General features: G+C 42.0%; 1 protein-coding gene across 1 annotated transcript in view; it reads left to right on the top strand.

The window, feature by feature from the left end:
* Positions 1-278: 278 nt before the first annotated feature.
* PDGFC (platelet derived growth factor C) overlaps positions 279-22,412 on the top strand; it is a 101,516-nt gene continuing 79,382 nt past the window's right edge. Inside the window, exon 1 of the mRNA XM_083457529.1 lies at positions 279-1,749. Coding sequence (XP_083313655.1) covers positions 1,632-1,749 — 118 coding nt within the window. The 5' untranslated portion in view covers positions 279-1,631. The remainder of the gene's footprint in view (positions 1,750-22,412) is intronic.

The raw sequence follows: 22,412 nt of genomic DNA, 5'->3' as shown, positions 1-22,412 counted from the left end.
ACAGAGACACAGCGCTCCTGTGCAGCTTCAGAAACCGCAGCAGCAGCAGTCAGCGGTGGAACCCTCGGCCCAACAACGCGCTGGCAAGAGCCTTATCATCCGCAGCTCTTTCCTCCTTTACAGCACCTGTTCTTACGCGGCCAGTTGGCAGCCGTCGAGAAAGAGGGAGCGCGCACAGGAGTCCAGCAGCTCGCTTGAACTTTGCACGACTTTTCGGTTGCTGGTGCTGCCGCCGCCGCCTGCTGAACAAGAGCGAACGTCACCCTGAGCCGCAGCCGGGCACGCCTGACTGACTGGCCGCTCCTGCCTGGGCTTCCTGCGCGCTCCTGCTGCTGCTGTTGCGGCGGCGGCCCTTCCTGCAGTGGCGGCGGGAGGCGGGGGGAGGATTCCTTCTCACCACAACCACCTTTTCCCGCCAGACCTGGAGAAGGAGGAGGAGGAGGAGGCGACAGCGGGGCAGGTTGGGGCCGCCAACTGCGAGTGGAGGGGAAGAAAGGAGGATCTTTGGATAGCTCGAAGGAGACTCCAGAACTGGCCTGTGATAAGACCATAGAAGGCTCTGTGAGGAGGAGAGTTGGCGCGAGAAGGGAGGGCGCGCAAGAATTCGGGGTGGAGCAGACCAAGACGCCGCGCGCGCGCTCGTGTGTGCGCGTGTGTGTGACAGAAAGTAGCTCTGAGGTTAAAAGAAAGAAAGAAAAAGGTTGCTTTTCAGGGGTCTCTCGCGTTTTTTTCAACTCCTTCCAAGCAAAACTTCTAGGGCGCAAAACTGAAACCAGGTGCTGCTCCTTGGGAAAGGCGAGCGGGGAGCCTGGAGTGAGTTTGCTCGCTCGCTCGCTCGCTTCCTCGCTTATCCTCCTTCTCTCCTCCCTCCCCCCTTCCCTGCCTGCCTGGGTCGTGGCTTGCTGCTCACTTTTATTTTCCTTTCCCACCCATTCCGAGCCTCCGCCCCCTCCCTCCTTCTCCTCAGGAGCGATGAGGGGGAATGGCAGAAACACGTGAAGGCGAGGAGAGAAAAAAACCCGGGACTCCCAGCCAGGGGGTGAAAGAAGCTGGCTCGCCTGGCAGCGTCGTGGCTGCTTAGTCGCGGGGAGAGAGAAAGAGAAGCCGAGAAGGTGGTGTGTGTGTGTGTGTGTGGTGTCCCCCTCCCCGCTTCCTTTCCTCCCAAAGGGAGCTCTTTTCCCCACCCCTTCCCCTCGGTTTCTTGGGTAGTTTCTTGTTCCCGAAGCTGACAGGTGCTCCTCCGATCCAGCAGTGCCTTCTGGCGCCCCCTTTTCTTCTTCTTCTTCTGCTTCCCCCAGCAACTATTTTCCAGGATTGTTGCGTCCTCCTTGGGAAGCTGATTTGTGAACCTTAGAAGAAGGAGGAAAAGAAGAAGAAGGGTGGGGGTTGAACCCTGGAGACGCGGAGGGGAAAAGGCTGCCGAGGGAGAGCAAAGTTTTGGATGGGATTATGTGGAAACTACCCCGCTCTTCTCGGCTGCTCGAGCAGGCTCAGTGCTGCTGCTGCTCCTTTCTCGCCAGCGCTGCAGGCTTCGCGGGCTGGTGGAGGTGGTGAAAAGGACCTGATCTCTCGGCAAGTGCCTGGCTTGCGTTGTGTGCCTGCGAAGAGCTTCAACCCCCCCAGCCTGCCAAATGCTCCTCTTCGGGTTCTTCTTGCTGACATCTGCCCTGGTCAGCCCAAGACAGGGAGCCCAAGGCGAGTCGAACCTCAGCAGCAAGTTCCAGTTCTCCAGCGCCAAGGAGCAAAACGGTAAGGAAACCCCCACATCACCCGAGATCTCTCTCTCTCTTTTGCGTGCGTGTTTTTGTTGTGTCTAGAGAGAAGGCATAATAAAAGTGTAGTTGCAGCGAGCAACACACGCTGGGGGAGAAGGAGGAGTCGCCGGGGCAGGGAGGTTTTTGTTGGTTTTTTGCATTCCCTTCTTCTTGCTGCTTCTGCAAAAAAGAAAAAAAGAGCCTCAGGGGTTGGGCTGTCGTGGAGCGGCTGGGTGACAACTTTTTAAAGGGCGCCTGTGTTTTCACGCTGGAAACAAGAAGCCCTCCCTACTGTTTCCAGCGAGGCTGTAAAGATCTCCTTTGAAACTCGCACACTGGGAGGGAAAACATCGCCCTATGCCAGAGTGAGCCTGGAAAGACTGAAGCCAAAATGAATGAGACTTGGCAGGTCTGACTTCACGGCGTGTTTGTCACTCCAGGAAACTTGTCAACCTCGTTAACTAGAGCAGGATAGGTAAAAAGGGCACCAATTAAGCGCTCGAGAAGATAGGGAACTTATTAACTCTTCCTCCCTCCCTTCCTCCCTCCTTGAAAGTGCTCTCTGTGAATTGGTTGGTGTGCCTGTTCTAATTACCTTTTTTTTTGCACACACACCCCAATATGCCTCTGTATAGTGTGGGTTACTGGAGAATGACCTCTCCCTTTGCACGTGCTGGAAACAAGCTAATCTGCTGCATAGGAAATGAGAGTAACTTTTTTAAGCTTTCAAGTGTACCTGAAATGTTTAGAAAACTCTCAAATGCAAGTTCCTCTGGGCTGGGGTTGAGCAGACCTGGAGAAAGGCTCCTTTCATAGAGAGGGGCAGCTTCAGTGTGTGTAATTTGCTTAGCCTCCGAACTCCATATGATTTACATTATTCAGATTTTTGAAGGCCTTCCCCCCTTGATCTTCTATTACAAAGCCATTTAAAGGAATACTTTGCAAACAGAAATGTTATATGCCATATGAAACCACACCACGAATGTAGGCTGCCTAAATTTAGGCTATTAAACACCCTGTTTTCCAGTGGTGTGTGCTAATGTAAGGGGAAAATGTTTTAGTAGTTTCCTTGCTAGCTAGAAAGATGTGATTTCATCAGGATGCAAACTAGCCAAACAGGCATCAGTAAGGAGGGCGGGGGGGGGGGGAGATCTTAAACTTGCAGTAGGAAAAAGTGAATGTAGTATTGAATGACATATCAGCTTTGAAGATGTCAGTGCAGACCAGTGAAAATCCCTTGTGTTCCTTGAACATTGGTCTTCCTCCATATATATTGCGTGAGGGATTTTTTGTTACAAAGTTAACAGAGAACCAAATAGTCCCCCACTGTTATATGAATTTGTAGAATGTGCCTTGCACTATTAAATTCAGCAAGAGGGATTCGTATTGCTGTTGGTTTCTAATGTGATGACATATGGCACCTGCATAGCGCTAGAGCTACTGATCAAAGAACAGCCCAGGGATCAGAGTGACTGCAGAGGGCCATGGGAATGTGATCAAAAGAGTCCGAAGCCCAACTCTACATCCACAGGAAACGGATCACACCAAGCTTTGTATTTGAAGCTAAGGAAAGCATCTACCTTTCATGACAATAGAGATTTCTTCACTTTCATTGCCCTCCAGTTCGTCTGTGGGGTGGAGGTTTCAGGGTTTCACAGGATTCTGTGATAACCAAAGAACAGAAAACCTATATTATACTGTGATTCTGCTAACCATTCCAGTGGGAACATTTCCTCAACAGCTTTAGCTTTGTGGAAGAATGAACATGGTGGCTGATGTTCCTTGTGGATTGCACTACCTCTGTAATCACATGGGATGTGGGCTGAAGAGATCAAAATTACCCTTTCATCCTTAGTTGGTTAAATGTGTAAACTGTATTTCCCCTAGGAGTTTGGTGATGAATACCTCCACATCTTGTCTTTTCTGCCGAAGGAGGCAATTTCAATAAGGTCCCTTAAAGATATATTTGTATGACAATATGCCTGAGTTTAATAATAACAACAATACTTTTATAATTTATACCCCGCCCATCTGGCTGGGTTTCCCCAGCCACTCTGGGCTGCTTACAGCACATATAAGAACATAGTAAAATGTTAAACATTAAAAAAATTCCCATTCCAGGGCTGTCTTCAGTTGTCTTCCAAAAGTTGTGTAGTTCTTTATCACCTTGACATCTGATGGGAGGGCATTCTACAGTGAGGGTGCCACTACTGAGAAGACCCTGTGCCTGGTACCCTGTAACTTCACTTCTCGCAGTGATGAAACTGCCAGAAGACCCTCAGAGCAGGACTTCAGAGTTTGGGCTGAGTGATGGGGGTGGAAATGCTCCTCCAGGTATACTGGGTCAGGGCCGTTTAGTGTTTCAAAGGTCAGCTCAACACTTTGAATTGTGCTCGGAAATGTACTGCGAGCCAATGTAGGTCTTTCAGGACCAGTGTTATATGATCTCGCTATTTGCCGTCTCAGGAGTCTCCCCAGCCCAACTAGCCAACACTTTGAATTGTGCTCGGAAACATACTGGGAGCCAGTGGAGATCCTTTAGGACCAGTGTTATATGATCCCAGTGGCTGTTCCCAGTCACCAGTCTAGCTGCCGCATTCTGGATTAGTTGTATTTTCCAAATCAGCTTCAAAGGTAGCCCCATGTAGAGTGCATTGCAGGAGTCCAAGCAGGAGATAACCAGAAAATGCACCACTCTGGTGAGACAGACAGCAGGCAGGTAGGGTCTCAGCCAGCATATCAGTTGGAGCAGGTAGATAGGTGCCCTGGACACAGAATTGACCTGTGCCTCTATGGACAACTGTGAGTACAAAATTACTCCCAGGCTGCACACCTGGTCCTTCAGGAGCACAGTTTCCGCATTCGTGACCAGGGAGTCTCTGACTCCCACCTGTCCCCTATCCCCCCCCAAAAAAAATCCATCCTCCAACTGCTTCCAAAAATTCACACAGGACATTTATTTGGGGATCACAGGGTGGTTTACAATATTAAAACACAAAAATGCACAACATAGTAACAGACAAATACAATACCCCCCTTTAAAAGAGGGGCATTGTTTAATTAACCAAAGGCCTAGAAGAAGAGGACTGTTTTTGCCTGGCACCTACATAAAGATATGTAACAAAGGTGACAGGCGAGCTTCTCTGGGGAGAGCATTCCACAAACATGGAGCCGCCACAGAAAAGGCCCAATCTCATGTTGCTGCTCTTGGGCGAGGCATACGATAAAAGGCCTCAGATGACGATTGAAGAGTCTGGGTTGGTTCGTATGTAAACTTGTAAGCAAAATAATAGAGAAATTACTAGAATAGTAGCACTTTCTATAGTATACTTCCTAGAGTTTTGATAGTTGTATTTTTTACTTCAGTACCCAAGTTCCACCTGGCATGGAATGAGGTATACTAGTGGCATCACTGGGTCTTAAGTGAACCTTAAGTAAATAAATGAACCACAAAACACCCCTTTTTGTAATTATACTGTCTTAAGTCTGTTTATATATCTGAACTGCAGGCTACGTTGATTTATAGTCTCTACTTTGGTAGTGCAGCATGGATTGTAATGTAAAAATTAGCCTAAACCTCCACTTAACGTTCTCATCACATTATTTATTATTTATTAACCCATTCATTCTGGTTGGACTATTTTAACTTACCATAATTAGAGTGAATTTTGCACCCTCCTGCGACTTAAAACTCTTTGTGCCTGTTAGATTAAGCTACCTGAAGCAAGTAAAACTGCTTGAAGTTGCCATTGTAATGTAGCTGTTCTCATGGCATTATTACATATACCGTCATAATAACAGTACAATCAAGGGTGTGTGTTTTTTTTTGGGGGGGGGGGTGTCTGCTAGCTTGATAGCATGTTTTACTTCGAAGCATGTTCTACTGAGTTCAATGGGATTCATTTCCAAGAAAGTGCGCATAGGATTGCAGTGTCAGTCTGATCCTAATTCTATACATTTGTTCTCTAAGGGAACATAGGATATTGCATTGTATCTGGTCAGATATTTGCCTATCCAGCCTAGTATGTGGACTGGCATTGAATTTTATGGTTTAGGGTTTCAAGTCTTTCACATCACCTGCTATCAGATACTTTTAACTGGAGATGCCAGAAATTGCCCTGGAGGCTTTTGAATGCGATGCATATGTTCTACCACTGCCTCCTAAATTGTGGCCACTGTCTATTACAGGGGTCAGCAAACTTACTGCGCCTTGGGCTGGTGTCTTGAGCATGTGCCCATACGCATGCACACACACTATTTCCGGTGCAGTTCTGGGTTGGAGGAGCACCGGAAATAGCTTATGCACATGTGCATGGGCCTCCTCTGACCCGGATGTGTATCAGAAATAATGCTTGCGCATGTGCACAAGCTATTTTCAGTGCTCCTTCGACCTGGAAGTGGGCAGCCGTGCAGCGTAGCGCCGGTAAGAGCGGGTGGCAGTAGTGGGCAGTGGGAGTCACCGCAGGCCGGATAAACGAGTCCCTCGGGCCTTATCCAGCCCACGAGCCTTAGTTTGGGGACCCCTGGTCTATTACATAACAATATATTATATGGTTCTTTAGACTAGCCATTACATCATGTCAACTGCTACAAGTCCCTCTGACTTTTAACCAGTGAAATGGCTGCAGTAAATGTTGCTCCAGATTTTCAAATTCTATTTTTGTTCTAAACTTTCTACCTGTATATTAAATAAGGGCACTTGAGTGCCTTTGAGGAATCAGGTCCTTGCTTCAAGTATCTAAATCATTACTGTAATATTACTTTCAAAGCCTTGCATTACACATAAAGAAAAATATTTTTCATAGCAACTTCCAAGTCTGGTGTTCTTCCCCTTCTCCCTCCATATAATTAGCTGTGTTATGAGAAGCATGCATTTTCCATTGCCTCCCAGGAATTCAAACTGATAGGTGTTTTGAGGTCAGTAAAGCTGGGTTTCCTTATAAAAGAAATACAGTATAGCTTTATTGTGGGAACCTTATCTTTTGCAACAAATGATGCACTAATTGGGAGCCACAAACAAGAAGAAAACATTTATGTGAAATTTTACATATCAGAACTTTTATTGCTTTCAGCTCAAACATTTTGATCATTCAGTTTCTGCTTAAAGTATCACAATATTGATAGGGAACTTCATGATTTTGAAATACAAATTTAAAATATCTGAAGTAAGTTATTCCTTAAATATCTTAAAAGAGAAGTCTGCCTGAGCAGGTCATCAGGTTTATAACCATTGTGCTGTTTCTGTTGCTACTGTTTAAATCATATCCATCATGAGAGATTCAAGTGTGAGGCTATAAATCAAACTAAATTGAGCAGTTGTAAGTTCCATTGATTCCAATAGAAGATCGCTAAACAGAATATTAACACTTCCGATAGAAACCAATAAGGCTTACATGTGGGTACCTTGGAATGGAACATGTCCTTGGTCACTAAGGGACTCTCTCCAGGTTAGAATGAATGAACGGATAAATGTGTTAAGAAGAGAGACTGGATTACTTAAAGCAGTTTATTTGATATTTTCACTGCCACTTCTTATCTTTGTCCTGCTTGGCAGGGGGTTGGACTCGATGGCCCTTGTGGTCTATTCCAACTCTATGATTCTATGATCCTCATACTGGGCAGAAAAATCATGACTATAGCCTAGAGGCCACACATACACATAATGCTAAACTATGGTTTAGTGTTGTGTGGACAAGTCAAAATGAAGCATTATGCTTGCACACTCTGCCTTCTGTTTCCACCCACACAACGAGAAGGAGGACTTCAGAAGAGATTGGTTTTACTTTTACAGGTTCCGGGGTAATGGTTAATGTAAACCAGCAATCCTGGTTTACAACAAACTGGTTAGTTCAACAAGCTTACTTCATAACTCATGCTTTGGAGCTGGCTTGTTATGAAACTTGCAAGAGTATTTTTTAAACTGGGGTCCCTGGTTTGAAATAGCAACCATGGATTTGTAAAAATGAAACTACTGTCAAGGTCCTCCTTTGCTTGGGTTCATTCTTGCTTGCCCATGTAATGCTAAACCATGATTCAACATTATTTGTGAACGTGGCCATTTTCTTTTCACTGAGTTATGAAAAAAATACCTAACAATTTCTACCCAGTAGGAAAGTACACAGGTATTTTGTATCATCCAGTCAAGTTTTTACGCATTCCTTTTCTTTTCTAAAAGAAATTTAAAACTAAATTAACAATGGTTAATAATCCGTACATGGAAAGTGTTCAGTGGAACACTTTGTTTCCTAGAACTGAACGAAAAGTTATTGGGCAAAAGTTTTTCTTTTTCTTGAAAATCCTCATTGCTCACATTTTCACTGCCTTTTGTTGCCTGTTTGTGATCCTGGCATTATTCTAACATTGTGTGCGATGCTGTTTTTCCCCCTACATTTTTTCTCAAATGCCAGCAGGAAACATTGTTGCAGCACTGATAATGATTGCAAACACCATCATTTGTAGCCCAAAGTCGTTACTTTGTTCTGTTGCATCTTCTTGACTCATCAAGAGAAAATGGTGTCAACCAGCAAGAGGGAGAACTATTGGCATGACAACAAGGCCACACAACATACATTTATAGCACTTGGAAAGCATTCCCCACCCCCAAAACTCCTGAAATTGTATTTTACTTCTCTGAGAACTACAGTTTCCAGCACCTTTAAGCTACAGTTCCCCAGATTCTTGGGTAGTGGGGGTAGGGAAACGTGCTTTCAGTATGTTTTTAATGTATGGTATATACACAGCCTAAGTGTAGCAAACACTTTAGCTCTGTTTTCAGTGCTCTCCCCTTAAAAAAAAAAAGTTCAAACAGCGTATAACATTTTTTTGTAATTCACAAGTTGGCTGATAAAGTTGGAGGCCATTTCAGCTGATCCCTAATTAATACATTAAAGTATGCATATCAGCAATGACTAGCTAGCTGTTCCTTCTGGATAGAGTAGAAATCTTGTTGAAAAGAGCTAGTGAACTTGGAGAGTAAGAATGAAAGTGTATCTCTCCGTTTAATGATAACTTTTTATACCTACATTGAGGTTAGTTGGTGAATGGTCACTGACTCTAGTATATCATCAAAAACTTCAAACCAGGGAAAGAGCAATGCATTCTTTGTTTATCATATCCATTCAAAGAAACGTAATGGAATAAAAATGTAAGGAATGTAGTTGTTGAAAGTTGAATGCTAACTAAGAGCACTATAAGCACTGTAAATCCACATCTTGCCAACAACGTCAGTGATTCATAGTGGGTGGCATGCTCCTCATTCTATGTTCATAAAGAGATTGGAATATGTCGTGTCAAAAGAAGAATAAATAGTGCAAAACTTAGGCTGCATACACACCACACTTTTAGAGCGCGACCCCCTAACAAACCACAGTGCTCAGGAGGGGAAATCTGCTTTGAATGTGCTTCAAAGGTACAGTTTGTATGCAGCCCTATAGTTCTCTTCATTCTTGCTTTTCTGACCAGCTCAATACATTTTGTTGCACCATCTATAAAATATTTTACAGGAGGTCGTGTTTTTACTTGGCTAAATCTACAGAAAATGCTTAGCGATGCAGTATATTGTTATACAAGGCAAATGTTAAATTCTTTATTAATTTGGCAGTCCGGTCAGTATTATTACTATAGTGAGTCACTGGTCTTACAAGAAAAGGGGCAGGGAGCCTCTAGGACCAGTAACTAGTGTGGCACACTCTAGATGTTGTTAGACTACAGCTCATATCCCTGACATATTTCTGGTGGTGGTGGAAGTTGTAATTCTACAGTTAATGAAGGGTATGATATTATTCAGAAATAATTCAGTAGCCACACCACAAAATGCATTTTTCACAAGGAGGAAGTAAATTGATACCTTGGGCTTGTTATTACTCCATTTTCTAGGGTGGCATTTTTAGAGGAGAGAGAAAGAGAGAGGAACTCTGGGAAAGGATAGAGTGAATCCTAGTTTTATAATCTGATTATATCATAATGGTTGCAGAGCATCAGGCTCCATCTTTCATTTCCCCAGCTTTGCTTTTAATTGGGATTATTTGCTTGCTCCAGATACTAAGTGTAGATATTATTATTATTATTTATTGAACTTATATACCGCCCTATACCTGGAGGTATAGATCCTGAGAAAGCATTTACCAGCAAAGTAACTGGCTCTGCTTCATCTGTCTCCACACCTTTGGAATTAGTGTTGACATTTCACAAGCAAAAGTAAACCTTCATTTTCCATTGTGTTTACTTCCCAGAACAGGTAAAATCATTGTCATGATTATTCTAGGGGAAGTTTTGTTGAAGACTGATCATAAACATCACATTGAAACACCATTAATAAACAAGGGCAATAAAAATGCTAATCTTTCATCATTGCAAATGCTTTCAATATCATCATTTGTGGACAATGAAGAGCCAGACTATATGTTGCACTACAGCCACATTTAACATTAATAATAATAATAATAATAATAATAATAATAATAATAATAATAATAAAAAAATTTATTTATACCCCACCCTCCCCAGCCAAAGCTGGGCTCAGGGCGGCTAACAACAATCAAAATAATCCAACATTCTAAAAACCTTTCATTATAAAAATTAATTGAAATCAAATTGATGGCAACCATTAAGCAAGATTCTGTGCAGATTGCCAGAGGAGGGGGTCAGGCTGCACCCTGACCAAAGGCCTGGTGGAACAGCTCTGTCTTACAGGCCCTGCGGAAAGATGTCAGGTCCTGCAGGGCCCTAGTCTCTTGTGACAGAGCGTTCCACCAGATTGGAGCCACAGCCGAGAAAGCCCTGGCTCTAGTTGAGGCCAGCCTAACCTCTCTGAGGCCTGGGACCTTCAGGATGTTTTTATTTGCAGACTGTAGGTTTCTCTGTGGGGCATACCAGGAGAGGCGGTCCCGTAGGTACGAGGGTCCAATAATTAGCCCAATAATCCCTCTTACTGCAAAGCATGTTCATGAATGTGCAATGTGTAGTCTCTAGATATATTTGTACAACACTTCCCCAAATGATCCTTTGTGGTTAAATCTCTCTGGCAGCTCTGTTTATGGACAGAGGACATGGAGGACCACATAGTTTCTTGGGATTAAAGTGTGACAAATGCAAGAGGGGATGGTGCGACCACATTTGAAATGCATCTTTTGTTTCTTGGTCATCAATAGTTTTAAGTGTGTACTTTGGTTAGGTACAATTATTCGGATGTACTAAAATAGTTTTGCTACACCCATATTCAGTAAGATCATGTTTAGAATCAAATCATTCATAGAAATTGCTTTTCTTAACTCTCTCCTAAGAAACAATGCATTCTACCAGTTTCTTGGCACACCTAACAAGACAGCTCTTGGGTGATCTCTTACACTGATGTAATTTCATTGAAGTCAAAAGAGAGAAGTTTATAATGTGAGTGTATTGTTTCCTAAATTAGTATGGATTGCATTCTCAGTGGCTTCAATCCAGTGAAGTCTGGGATATGAGCCGGGAAGGAGTGTACTGATTTTCGCTTCCTGGCAGCCTAACAAGTCTAATGAAATGCTGCTCTGGAGGCTTCTCTGACCTTTGGGTGGCTTTAACAGGGACTGCCATTAAATGGAGAGCTGAATCCCCCCATCCCACCTAACATGGGCATTTGAATTCCAGACATAGGATTTCAACGGAAAGTAGCCCCCAGTAGATATGATGAATTCTATGAATGACAAAGCACAGGAAATGTTTTGTGTGTGTTTCTGTATGGTGTTTTCATCTACAAAATACCAAAAACCATGTGCAAGCATTGTTCCAAACATTTCACCAGTGGTGGTGAATTTATATGAGGCCACTTCCATCAGGAAAGAGCTTGTTCAACTTGCTTGTGGTTATGGACCTCATTCAAACACTCTAAAACAAAATAAAAGGAATGGATGCAATAACTTCTTTATGGAAAAACTATAAAAAGTTGCAGGGTTGTGTAAACAAATTGGGTCATTTACTAGACGTTTAAGTGATGGATATGAAATCCAAACTCAAGAGTCTGGGTTATTTTACAGCTATCTTGATTATATTTCACCTGTAAAATGAGGCATGACATAATTTTCTTTTAGTCATTTTATTTAGATGAAGAGTGACAAACTGCATTATTATGAAATTGTGGTAATATTTCATTTCCCATTGTGCTAAAACGTAACTATTGTGGCAAACATATTAGTCATTTTCTTGAGGCTTTCTTTAACAGTTCTAAAGAGATAAATTATGGGAGGATTATGAATTCCAGGAAGAAAGGGGAGGGTTGACCCTAAACTGAAGCCTTGGTTTTGAGATGTGGATTATGATTCAGTAGACAGTAGCTATTCAGTTCATGGGATTCTCTTTGGAATGAGAATCACCTTTGATTAGAAGAAATTTCTTAGAATTGGAAGACCAAATATAGCACATACACAGTCATGTTCTAGAAGTCTGTTCAATTCTTCAGCCAGGCACCCGGGCCCCTGCAGTGATGGGGGTGGGGAGATTGATGCTCCTCTCATGCTATCCTGGCTGCGTTACCAGCGCTGGGCAGGACCACGACCAGGGGTGGCCCCACTAACTAATCAGTGACAGTAGGGGCCTGGCCATGGGGAATTTAAACCACGGCATGGCTGGGCCCCCCTCCTCTCTTGCCCTTCACTGTATCTCCTAAACCCACCCACCCTCTTTTTTAATGCTTTGCTATGACATGACTTTGCTATGGACAAATGTCAGCTGCCACATTGTTGGGGCCAGGTAGGAATTAATTCCACTTGACAAATTGGCACCATCCATTTGGTTTTTGCTTACCTTGTGACAACCGTCACAACTTTGTGAGGTTAGGCATTGGGTAAGTGTTTGAATGGAGGGGAGGTTGTAGCCTCCGCCTGCCCCTTCTCATTAAGGGTATCCTGTTAAAGGGATCCGGGGGTGTGGATTCTGTCTGATGCCCAAACATGGGCTAGGGCCATGCCCCAACCTCAACGGGGACCTCTCACAGTGCCCCTATTTGATGTAAGTCATAGGGCTCCCCCTATTGGTGGTTTACCCTTAGATTGACTCCCTGCAGACAGACAGGAGTCGAGATATAGCCTGGCTTCACCCAATGCCTAAACCAAACCACTCACATCTGTAACCAATAAATTTATGGCCTATTTGAACCCATAAACCTAATACTCATGTCTGTGTGTTTATTATCCACGAGGGGACTGTGGGTCACAGGGCCCTGGCATTCAAGCACTCAGACTTGCAATGATTAGTAGAAAAATTGTGTCAATAAGCTATTGAATATTTGATAATAGCGGTTGATTGACCTAGAGTTAAATGCTTTATCTCAGTGTTCTTCCCTTGTTTTTTACTTTAACGCTGTTGCCATTTGTGAACAGTCTTCTTTTAATACTATGGCAATTCGGCTGCCTTGCTTTCTATTCATGTGCCAGATTATAAAGCAGGGAAGGTACACCTGGAGCCTTCCAGATGTTCTGGGCTCCATTTCCAGCTGCAGTCTTCCACAGGTTTGCCATCACTGTCAAAGACTATTTTAATACCCTTCCTTGACTTTGTACCAGAACGATTCTCCTTCTGTGGGAACTTTATTCTCCTGAAATTATTGACCTGAAAAAAGTAGGCTGCATAAGTATTTGCTAAACTGGTGAACTAGTTAAACTGAAGCAATTTGTTTGCTTAATGAACACTAACTCAAAGAGTCATTAAAAGTGTCTGAAAACATATCCCCTTGACATCATCAGGAGTAAATAAGGATGTTAGTTGATGGAAAAGTAAACTGAAAATAGAGTAAAGGCCTTCCTGGGAAGCCTTAAAGAGCAAGGTTGGTGAGGAGTGGAGAGTTCTGTAAAGTTAAGCAGAATTGTGGCTGAAAATGACTGAAAGAACATTGTCATTTGTAGCACCCTAGGTCTCCTACCTTATCTGGCCACAACATGTATTAAATGTATTCAAGAATAAAGAGAGTATAATGAGAAATGTATTTGAATTCAGTGTTTAGTTTCTAGATTGGTATGTTGTAACACTGTAAATTAGTCAAGAGGGGAAAACAAGGCCTTGACAACAAGCAAAGTGAGGAATTTATTGTGCCTGCACAAAGTTGGAAAATAAGCCATTTATGACTGATGGCTTAGTAATATCAGAAAGCTGACATACAGAGTTACACTTTCTGAGAAAGCGAAGCAAAATCTCAAATGCTCGGAAAAAGTGTTATGCAATATGTTTTGGTTTTTGTAAAAAAGTTTTGCCTTGTAACACCCAACCACATCTAGAGAGTAATTATCAGGAAGCGGGGAAGGAGGAATCAAACATTTAGTCTCTAGGACAGTAAAAAGGTAAAGGTACCCCTGCCCGTACGGGCCAGTCTTGACAGACTCTAGGGTTGTGCGCCCATCTCACTTAAGAGGCCGGGGGCCAGCGCTGTCCAGAGACACTTCTGGGTCACGTGGCCAGCGTGACATCGCTGCTCTGGCGAGCCAGAGCCGCACACGGAAACGCCGTTTACCTTCCCGCTAGTAAGCGGTCCCTATTTATCTACTTGCACCCGGGGGTGCTTTCAAACTGCTGGGTTGGCAGGCGCTGGGACCGAGCAACGGGAGCGCACCCCGCTGCGGGGATTCGAACCGCCGACCTTTCGATCGGCAAGCCCTAGGCGCTGAGGCTTTTACCCACAGCGCCACCCGCGTCCCATCTCTAGGACAGTAGTAACCAACAATTAAATGAGAAATCTCATTTCTGGTACATTGACTTTTTTATCATGTTCCTTTGGCCCATGCTCTGTTATGCTCAGGCCATTTGGTTCCAGGATGCAGTGAATTGGGCTATTTGCAAATGGTGTGGTAGGATGGATTTTAAAAAACCAACACATTAGCTTTATTGGCGGAACATGATTTTTAGTATGATTTTTCTTAGTTTTCTTACTTAACAAACACACACAAAAAATTAACAAAAATGATAAAGTGATAGCATAAAGAAAAACATTCATAATTCCATAAATCCGTAAATTCTTGCAAGAAAACTTACACTACCGTAGTCTTAGTTCCCATTTACTTATCTTTCTCAATAGACTTCCATTTTCCTCAAAGCGGGGCTATCTTATCATTTTGTTATATTGCTTCTTTGACCATTTTCTCATTTCTTTTATTTTCTGAATGCTATACTTACAATCTTTCTTGTAATTTGTGAAAACCTAATTGAAGCATGTCCAGGTTTTGACTTGAGAACACAGTTTTTTAAAGATATTCTTTATAGGTTTCTCACTCCTTTTTTTAATTTTTAGTTTGGCTGTCTCCTAATTGTCTTTGCCATTTTTGCCAGTTCAAGATATTCAAATAATTTATCCTGCCATTCCTCTTTTGTTGGTCCTAATTCTCCTTTCCATTTCCTAGCAATTAATATTCTTGCTGCAGTTGAGATATATAAGAATATTCTCCTTTTTTCATTTGGGATATCTGAGTCTAAGATGCCCAAGAGGAAGGCTTCTGGTTTCTTTATGAAGGTTTGCTTGAACATTTTTTTCAGTTCCTCATAAACAATATCCCAAAAACTCTTACATTTTTTGTAGCCCCACCACATATGAAACAGTGTCCGATCTGCCTGTTTACACCTCCAGCAAATGTTAGATTTTGTTATATATATGTTGGCCAGTTTACTGGGAGTTATATACCACCTACAGAACTATCTTCACTAAATTTTCCTTTAGTGTATAACAGGCCATAAATTTCCATTCTTTATTCCATAATCTTTCCCATGCCAATAATTGGATATTTTTTACCAAAATCTTTTGCCCAGTTAATCATTACTTCTTTCACCTCTTCATCTTTTACCTCCCACTCTAAAAGAAGCCTGTACATTCTGGATATTACTCTTTTCTTATTTTGTATTAATTCTTTGTCTATTTTTTATTCTTCCGTTGCAAAACCCTTTTTCCTGTCTATCTTAAAAACCTAATTTAATTGATGATATTGTAGCCAGCCTGTTAGGAGATGGAATGTGATTTTTAGTCCTCCTGTTGTCTCTCTAATAGGCAATTTTGTTGGTTCGCCATGAAAGAAGCTGGCTTCAAAGTTTTTCGATATGTTTTCAAGGGTTCAGTGGAATCAGACAGGATGCTAATGGGGCAGATTTATGTTCCTTAGGAGGCATTATCAACAAACAAGGGGGAGCTGCCTTATGACCTTGATGTAGTTCCCCTTCTTACCTCAAGATAAGCAGAGCTTATAAGGCAGCTTCTATTCAACTTTCATAAACCTTGCGTTCAACTTTTGCCTTCCTAATGGGATGGACCCTACCTTTTCAGGCTTTGAAAGCCCACTGACTCCTTCACAGACTTGCAGTAGCAAAAAGAGAGAGAAGCTAATGCAGTTCTAGGTTGCATCAACAGTAGTGTCCAGATAAAGAGAAGTAATAGTATCACTCTATTCTGCTTTGAATGATATTGACAAGCTGGAACATCTGCAAAGGAGATTATGAACAGTCTGGAAACCAAGCCATATGAGGAACGGTTGAAGGAGTTTGGTAGTTTTCTCTGAGTGTTTTTGGAAAATGCATTAGGAAAATGTGCTGGCTTTAATGAAGATATTCCAAACTTGGATTTAGCCTAGGTAGCTCCTCTTCTATTGCTCACCTTCTTGTCTGCCATCTTCCTTCCTTCTTTTCCCTCCCTCCTTCCCTCCCTCCCTTTATTTTCCCAAACTTTCCAAACTCGCAGCTGGAGAAGGTGTAGCAAGGGGAAACTGCAGAAGCCAAGGGCTGTGTCTTAAAGTTTACAGTGAGGACTTTTTTTTAGTGTGGTTGAATGTCAACAGGAATTCTAGAAATTGTAGTTTTTATTAGTAAATGAGTCAGGAAGAATAGAAACTGCGTTTCCCAGAGTTTGCAATGCAGGCTTTGAGCATGCTCAAAAAACTTAATTGCAGAGTGAGAAACTGCTTAGAAAACAGTGCTCTGCTTAACTGTGGCACACGCTGATGTCTCCTAGTCACTGAGTCAGGAGGGAAAAAACCCGACATTTACCAGAGGTTGGGGTTATTTTTTGGTCTTTCAACATTTACCAGAGTTGATGTCATCCCCCAGCTTTAGCCTAAGCTGCTGTTTTCTCTCTCCCTGCTCCCCCCCCCACTCCAACTTGGTACGTGTCTGAAAGTGGAAAAGATGGTAGCAACAGGGCGGAGCAACTGGAATATGAGAACTTTGATAATGAGCCATTCTAAACTGTGGCAAAATATTTTATTGGTCTTGACTTGGCTCTTAATAATTGAAGGAATACCAAACCAGAATAGTTCATTTCCATTCCTCCATTTCCATTCTTCATCCCTAGTAATTGTGGGGACATAATATCTTTGTATCAGTTTCACTTTTCCTTTTTAAAAGCTCTCGCACAAATTTATTAAATTGCTTTTTGAATGCACTTTAACAAATAAATTTGGTTCTACGGAAACATCAGGAATTCATTTCAAAAACAGATCTGCCCACCTCTCTCTAGATCAGGGGTCTGCAACCTTTAAGACAAAAAGAGCCACTTGGACCCGTTTCCGAAGAAAAAAAACTGGGAGCCGCAAAACTCGTCATTATAAAAATAACTTTTTTGTCACTTTTTTTATTATTTCTTTGTTTGACCCCTCAGAATTACTCCTCCTCATAGAAATAAATGTTAAATTAACAAGTTACCTTTTTGTGTGTGTGTGTGTGTTCTTCACTCCCCTTCAAAACAGTGATCAGCGTACATGCCCCCTTTCAATGCAGTGACCAGCGTACATGCCCCTTACAATGCAGCGGGCGAGCGGGAAGGTGACGTGGGGACAGTGCGTGACTAACGCCGCACCGCCCCCATGTGACGCCACAGCCAGTACAGCGCCTGCCACAGTGGGGAGTGTCGGGGCGCACAATGCGCCTCCTCCCCTCGCTAGTATCCGCCCTGGAGCCGCGGCAAAGGTGTAAAAGAGCCACATGCGGCTCCGGAGCCACGGGTTGCAGACCCCTGCTCTAGATTATGGCTTGTATCATTCTCTAGTAATGTACAGTGGCTTACTTAGCACATCCATGCTAAACCATTGTTTAGCGATATGGGCATAAACAGGATAGAGCCACTGTGAGTCACATGCTTCTCCCTTCTTCTGTGTAGGCTGTGAAGCTGGCTTGTTTAACCAATCGGTTTGTTTTAAATCATGGTCTCTGGATTGTGCATAATAACAAGCCAATTTTTATAGAAAGTGAAACTAAGCTCCACTGTAATTTCACTTGTATTGCGTATGTGGGAGGAGAAGACCATGGTAGAGAGCAAAGAAGTCTGAGGCTCATAGAGGCTTCTTCCTGCTGATGCATGTAGCATTAAACCATGGTTTATAATTGCATGTAGCATTAAACCATGGTTTATCATTGCATACAAACATGGCCAGTGAAGGTCAGATATATCTCTAGTGGGCAAAGCTGCACTCCCACATAATAATTTACTGCAACTCAAGTATTAGAATTTCTGATCAACATGTTTTAAACAGTATGCTTACATTTTGTTAGAATTAAAGTGGCATGATATGAAAACACAAGTTGATAAAATACTAATCTGTGTGGATACGTTATAAATTTATTATTTTTGACCTTGTCTGCTTTCCCTTGCTTTTTCTGGCTTATTTTCAAGAGGGCATATGAGCACAAAAGAATGGCATGTATTTATATATTTGTAAATTCTCCCTTTCTTTCCACTTGCGAAACATGCACATTGACCTTTTATGGTCAGTATTGGAGTGTTCCCCTCTATATTTGTGGTGGTTACTGATGAAACCAGATCAAGTATGCTGTTTAATTTAATTTAATTGGTATTTTTTCATGAATGTAACATAAAATGTAAAAAAGACTAGGAGCAGTATTAAAATTTCTCCTGTTATCTTCCTTCCTGCTTGAATAGAGTTTGCTCTCACAACGAGCATATTCTAAAAATAAGGCTCTGGTTCTTTGTTGCTGCTTATTTGAGTTGAATCATTGTTTCTATTTCTAAAAATAGGATCTAGACAGAACTTGACTATATTTCTTCTCCTTTACAAATTGCATGGATACTTTTTCAGAAGTACAACTTTTGGTTTATTATGTTGTGTGTATCTGTACAGCAATATTTAAAAAATAGCTGTATTAGGAGCATTACTAACTTATGATAAAGATAAGAATTAGGTCTAATTAGTGGTTTTAGGGCTAATTTGCACACTAATGCCTACATATGAAGGCTGCTAAAAACAGTCCTCTGCGCTGACCTCTATATATGGCTATGTAAGAACTGGCAGCCTGGTGGTAAAATGGGAAGCTGGCAATATGTCAAACAGTATGCCAAGATGGTAAGTTCAAAACCCAGTTTGTCTCCCACCCTACCCCAGAATAAGAACATGAGACACTTAAGTTGAGTGAAGAGCTCAAAGCTTTATTAACACCATAACTGCAACTCATGCAGAAAAACATGGCCTGTTACCTCTGGAGGCCTCTTACCTCAGCCATCAACATTTCTGAAGAAACCCACCTGGCTCAGCCAGCCAAATTGAGAACTGCCTCTTCACAAGTGTGAACTGGGGAGGCACTGCTGGCCCATCCTGCTTGTGCTGCCTGATGTTTAATGAAGGGAATTAGGTGGCTCCCAAGGGTTAGTACCCTCCCACTTTCCTCAAGCTGGCTAGCAGTGGTACAGGTTGGTGACAGTCCTTCACTAACTACCTATTTCTTGGGTGCCTGCCATGGCACTCCAGTCAACCTTCTAACACCTAACTCCATGTCCTGCTACCTATGATCCAAAAGACCAGATTAACAAATGTCATCATATAATGCATGAGGCAGAAAAATAGGACCCCTGGTAGCTTATCAGGAGCTTGACAATTCCTTTTTAGCCTTCCCTAGGAACAACACAGCTGAAGCCCATACTGTCTGCAGCCCACAACTGATGAGGGAGAGGCAGCAACATGCCCAGTCATCACCTCCTTGACTGACAGACTGACACCATAATCTCCCCTCAGCATGATCCCCGTTCTGAGCTCAGGGAGTAGCTAATATGTTCTTATATGCAGGGACTGACATTTTGCCATAGTATTGAATTGCTCATGCTAAGCTACATTAAGTTTTGGGTTTAACAAACCACATTGGAATCCTTTTGACATCTTGTGTCAGCTGACTCTTAAGTGAGTTGGTAGCTGCAGTACCATTATCTTAAAATCTGCAGTACTGCAGCTGAAGTTCAACAGAGAACATGGATGAAATCTCGGCTGAAATCAAGATATACTATGTCTGCAGCATTCCCCTGCTCTACCCAGCTACTAACTGTTAAAAAAGAAGATAAAGTTGGTCTGGCATAACATGTTCTTGAGAAACCCATGCTGGTACTTTGTAATTTCAGCATTCTTTTCTGATTGCTGCACAACATCTTCCATATGGAAAGTTCTCTTTCCATTATGCTGCTTGTGTTTTATTGAGTGACAACAATGCAACTTTTCAAGAAAGTTGTTTTCTTTTATCATTGCTGTTTTACTGATTTGTTTAGCTGTCTAGTTTTGATCTTCTGTTGGTTGTATTATTATTATTTTGAATAATTTAATTAGAATTGGTTTATCAGCAGATGGTTTTAGCTTCCTTGAGAATCATTCATTGGGAAGATGGGATATACAGGCAACTGTCAGCTTAGGCTGGAGATACATTCCAGGGGTAGCGCTTAAAGCAAAAATCATGTAAAGTCAAAACACATTAGTTCCAAGGGTGGGTGGGATTGCCAAAGACCCCCCCCCCAAGATGCCTGCTCCCTTTTTATTTATTTATGTTTTTGCCAAGTGCATAAAGCTGAATGTGGATAAGCTGCAAATAACCTGTAGATAATTTAATGACTCAGTGAATATGTATTCAATTATATCTATTTTCTTCTTGTATTGGCCTTTATTTTGTACAAAGTTATTCTAAAAGGTAGACTGTATGTCATTAATTGAAATGGTTAAATACAGTGGTACCTCTAGTTACGAACTTAATTCATTCCGGAAGTCCGTTCTGAACCTGAAACTGTTCTTAACTAGAGGCGTGCTTTTGCTAATGGGGCTTCTTGCTGCCGCTGCGCTGCCGGCACATGATTTCTGTTCTCATCCTGGGGCAAAGTTCTCAACTCGAGGTAGGTCTTCCAGGTTAGCGGAGTTTGTAACCTGAAGCGTTTGTAACCAGAGGTGTCTGTAACTCGAGGTACCACTGTATATGTATTAGGCTACCAGGAATGTTTTGAGAAAACGTTAATTCTCCTTAATTGTAGAAGAGGAAGAGGAAGGCATGCCAACACATTTGTTCTGCAGCTTTAGGCAACTCTCAAAAGTAAAGTCTGTCATGCATTTAGATCAGCCTCTTTGCATTTGTGAATAGATAAAAAATAAAATAACACAGCAAATATTTCAAAGAATATAATTTTGTGGGTTTGGGTCAAGAAGTGAGGTATGTATTAAACACATGAAGCAGGCAATGTGACCCGGGCTAATTGCAAGCCAAGCCAACTAAACATGTGTTTGGCTGAATCTTACATTTCTAGCAGGATTCTTAAGTTGCTGTTGTAGCAGGAATAAGTTCAGTTGCTTTTATATCAAAGGATATAAAACAAATGCCCCCCCCCCATTTGTTTACATAGATTTGACAGTCTAGCAGTATTTTTGCAGAAGCTAGGAGTAATAATATTATAAAGAGAGCACTTGATTAAAGTTGTAAAATGCCTGTTTCCAGGGCATATAGCTAGGGATAAACTGATATTTCCCAATCCATTCCATTAGTGTTGTGTAGCTTTGCTCCATCCAGAATTCCGCTCTTGCCTGTCCTCCAGAATAATTTTTTTAAATTTTAAAATTAATTTTGTAGTTGGTGGATGCATAGTTTGCTCTCAGGTCAAGACTTTTCTTTTTTTCTGTTAGGTTATCTATGGATATGATATGATACCAAGATAAACTTTTCTTGAAGCATTTTAATATATGTGTGCTTTGGTGACCTATATGGAAGGGAAAACTGGTGAAGGAAAAATATAGCATATTGTGTATGTGCCAATTGCAAAACTAGCTAATTATATAACTAATCCTGCTGAGAAAATGCATTTGTATCTGTCTGTTAATAAATCAGTTACAGAGCCTGCTTGAAAAGGCAGTTAACTAGGTGAGAAGGCAGCAGGGATCTTAAAGGTTTCAAAAAGATAAAGGATTAGTGGGTGGCTAGCTGCAATTTGTATAAAAGGAAAGACTTTGCAGATATGCAGTGTTAGAGAGAACATATGATAATCCTTTAATTTACTAATGGCTGCTTTTCCTTTGCAACGGTAATAAAACAATGTGGGGATATTAAAATCGGATATAAAACAGACAGCCATGCTTAGTTTATACAAGTTCAAAGAAGTGACTCTGGGTATTTTCTGTGGTTCAATTATATTCACAAAATATGGCAATAGAGAGACAAATGCAGCATTAGCTGGAGGAAACATGATGTATCCTGTAACTGCTTCATCACTGTTCTTTGCCAGCATTCTCCCTGTAACAATCTCTAAAACTGGCCTGGTGGCGGTGGTGTGTGCATGTACATACAATGGAAGGTAACTTGAGCACGTCTTGAACCCTTCATAAGCCCCAAAGGCCCTGGAGGGGTGGAATTTGAAATGTATTAAATATATACATAGTGTGAATATTTGCAGCTTAAAAAAAATGCTTTGCTGTG

The sequence above is a fragment of the Podarcis tiliguerta genome (assembly GCF_965153285.1).
Source record: "Podarcis tiliguerta genome assembly, chromosome: 9".
NCBI lineage: Eukaryota > Metazoa > Chordata > Lepidosauria > Squamata > Lacertidae > Podarcis > Podarcis tiliguerta.
The sequence above is the reverse complement of the archived record's forward strand: the minus strand, read 5'-3'. Positions and strand labels throughout refer to the sequence as shown.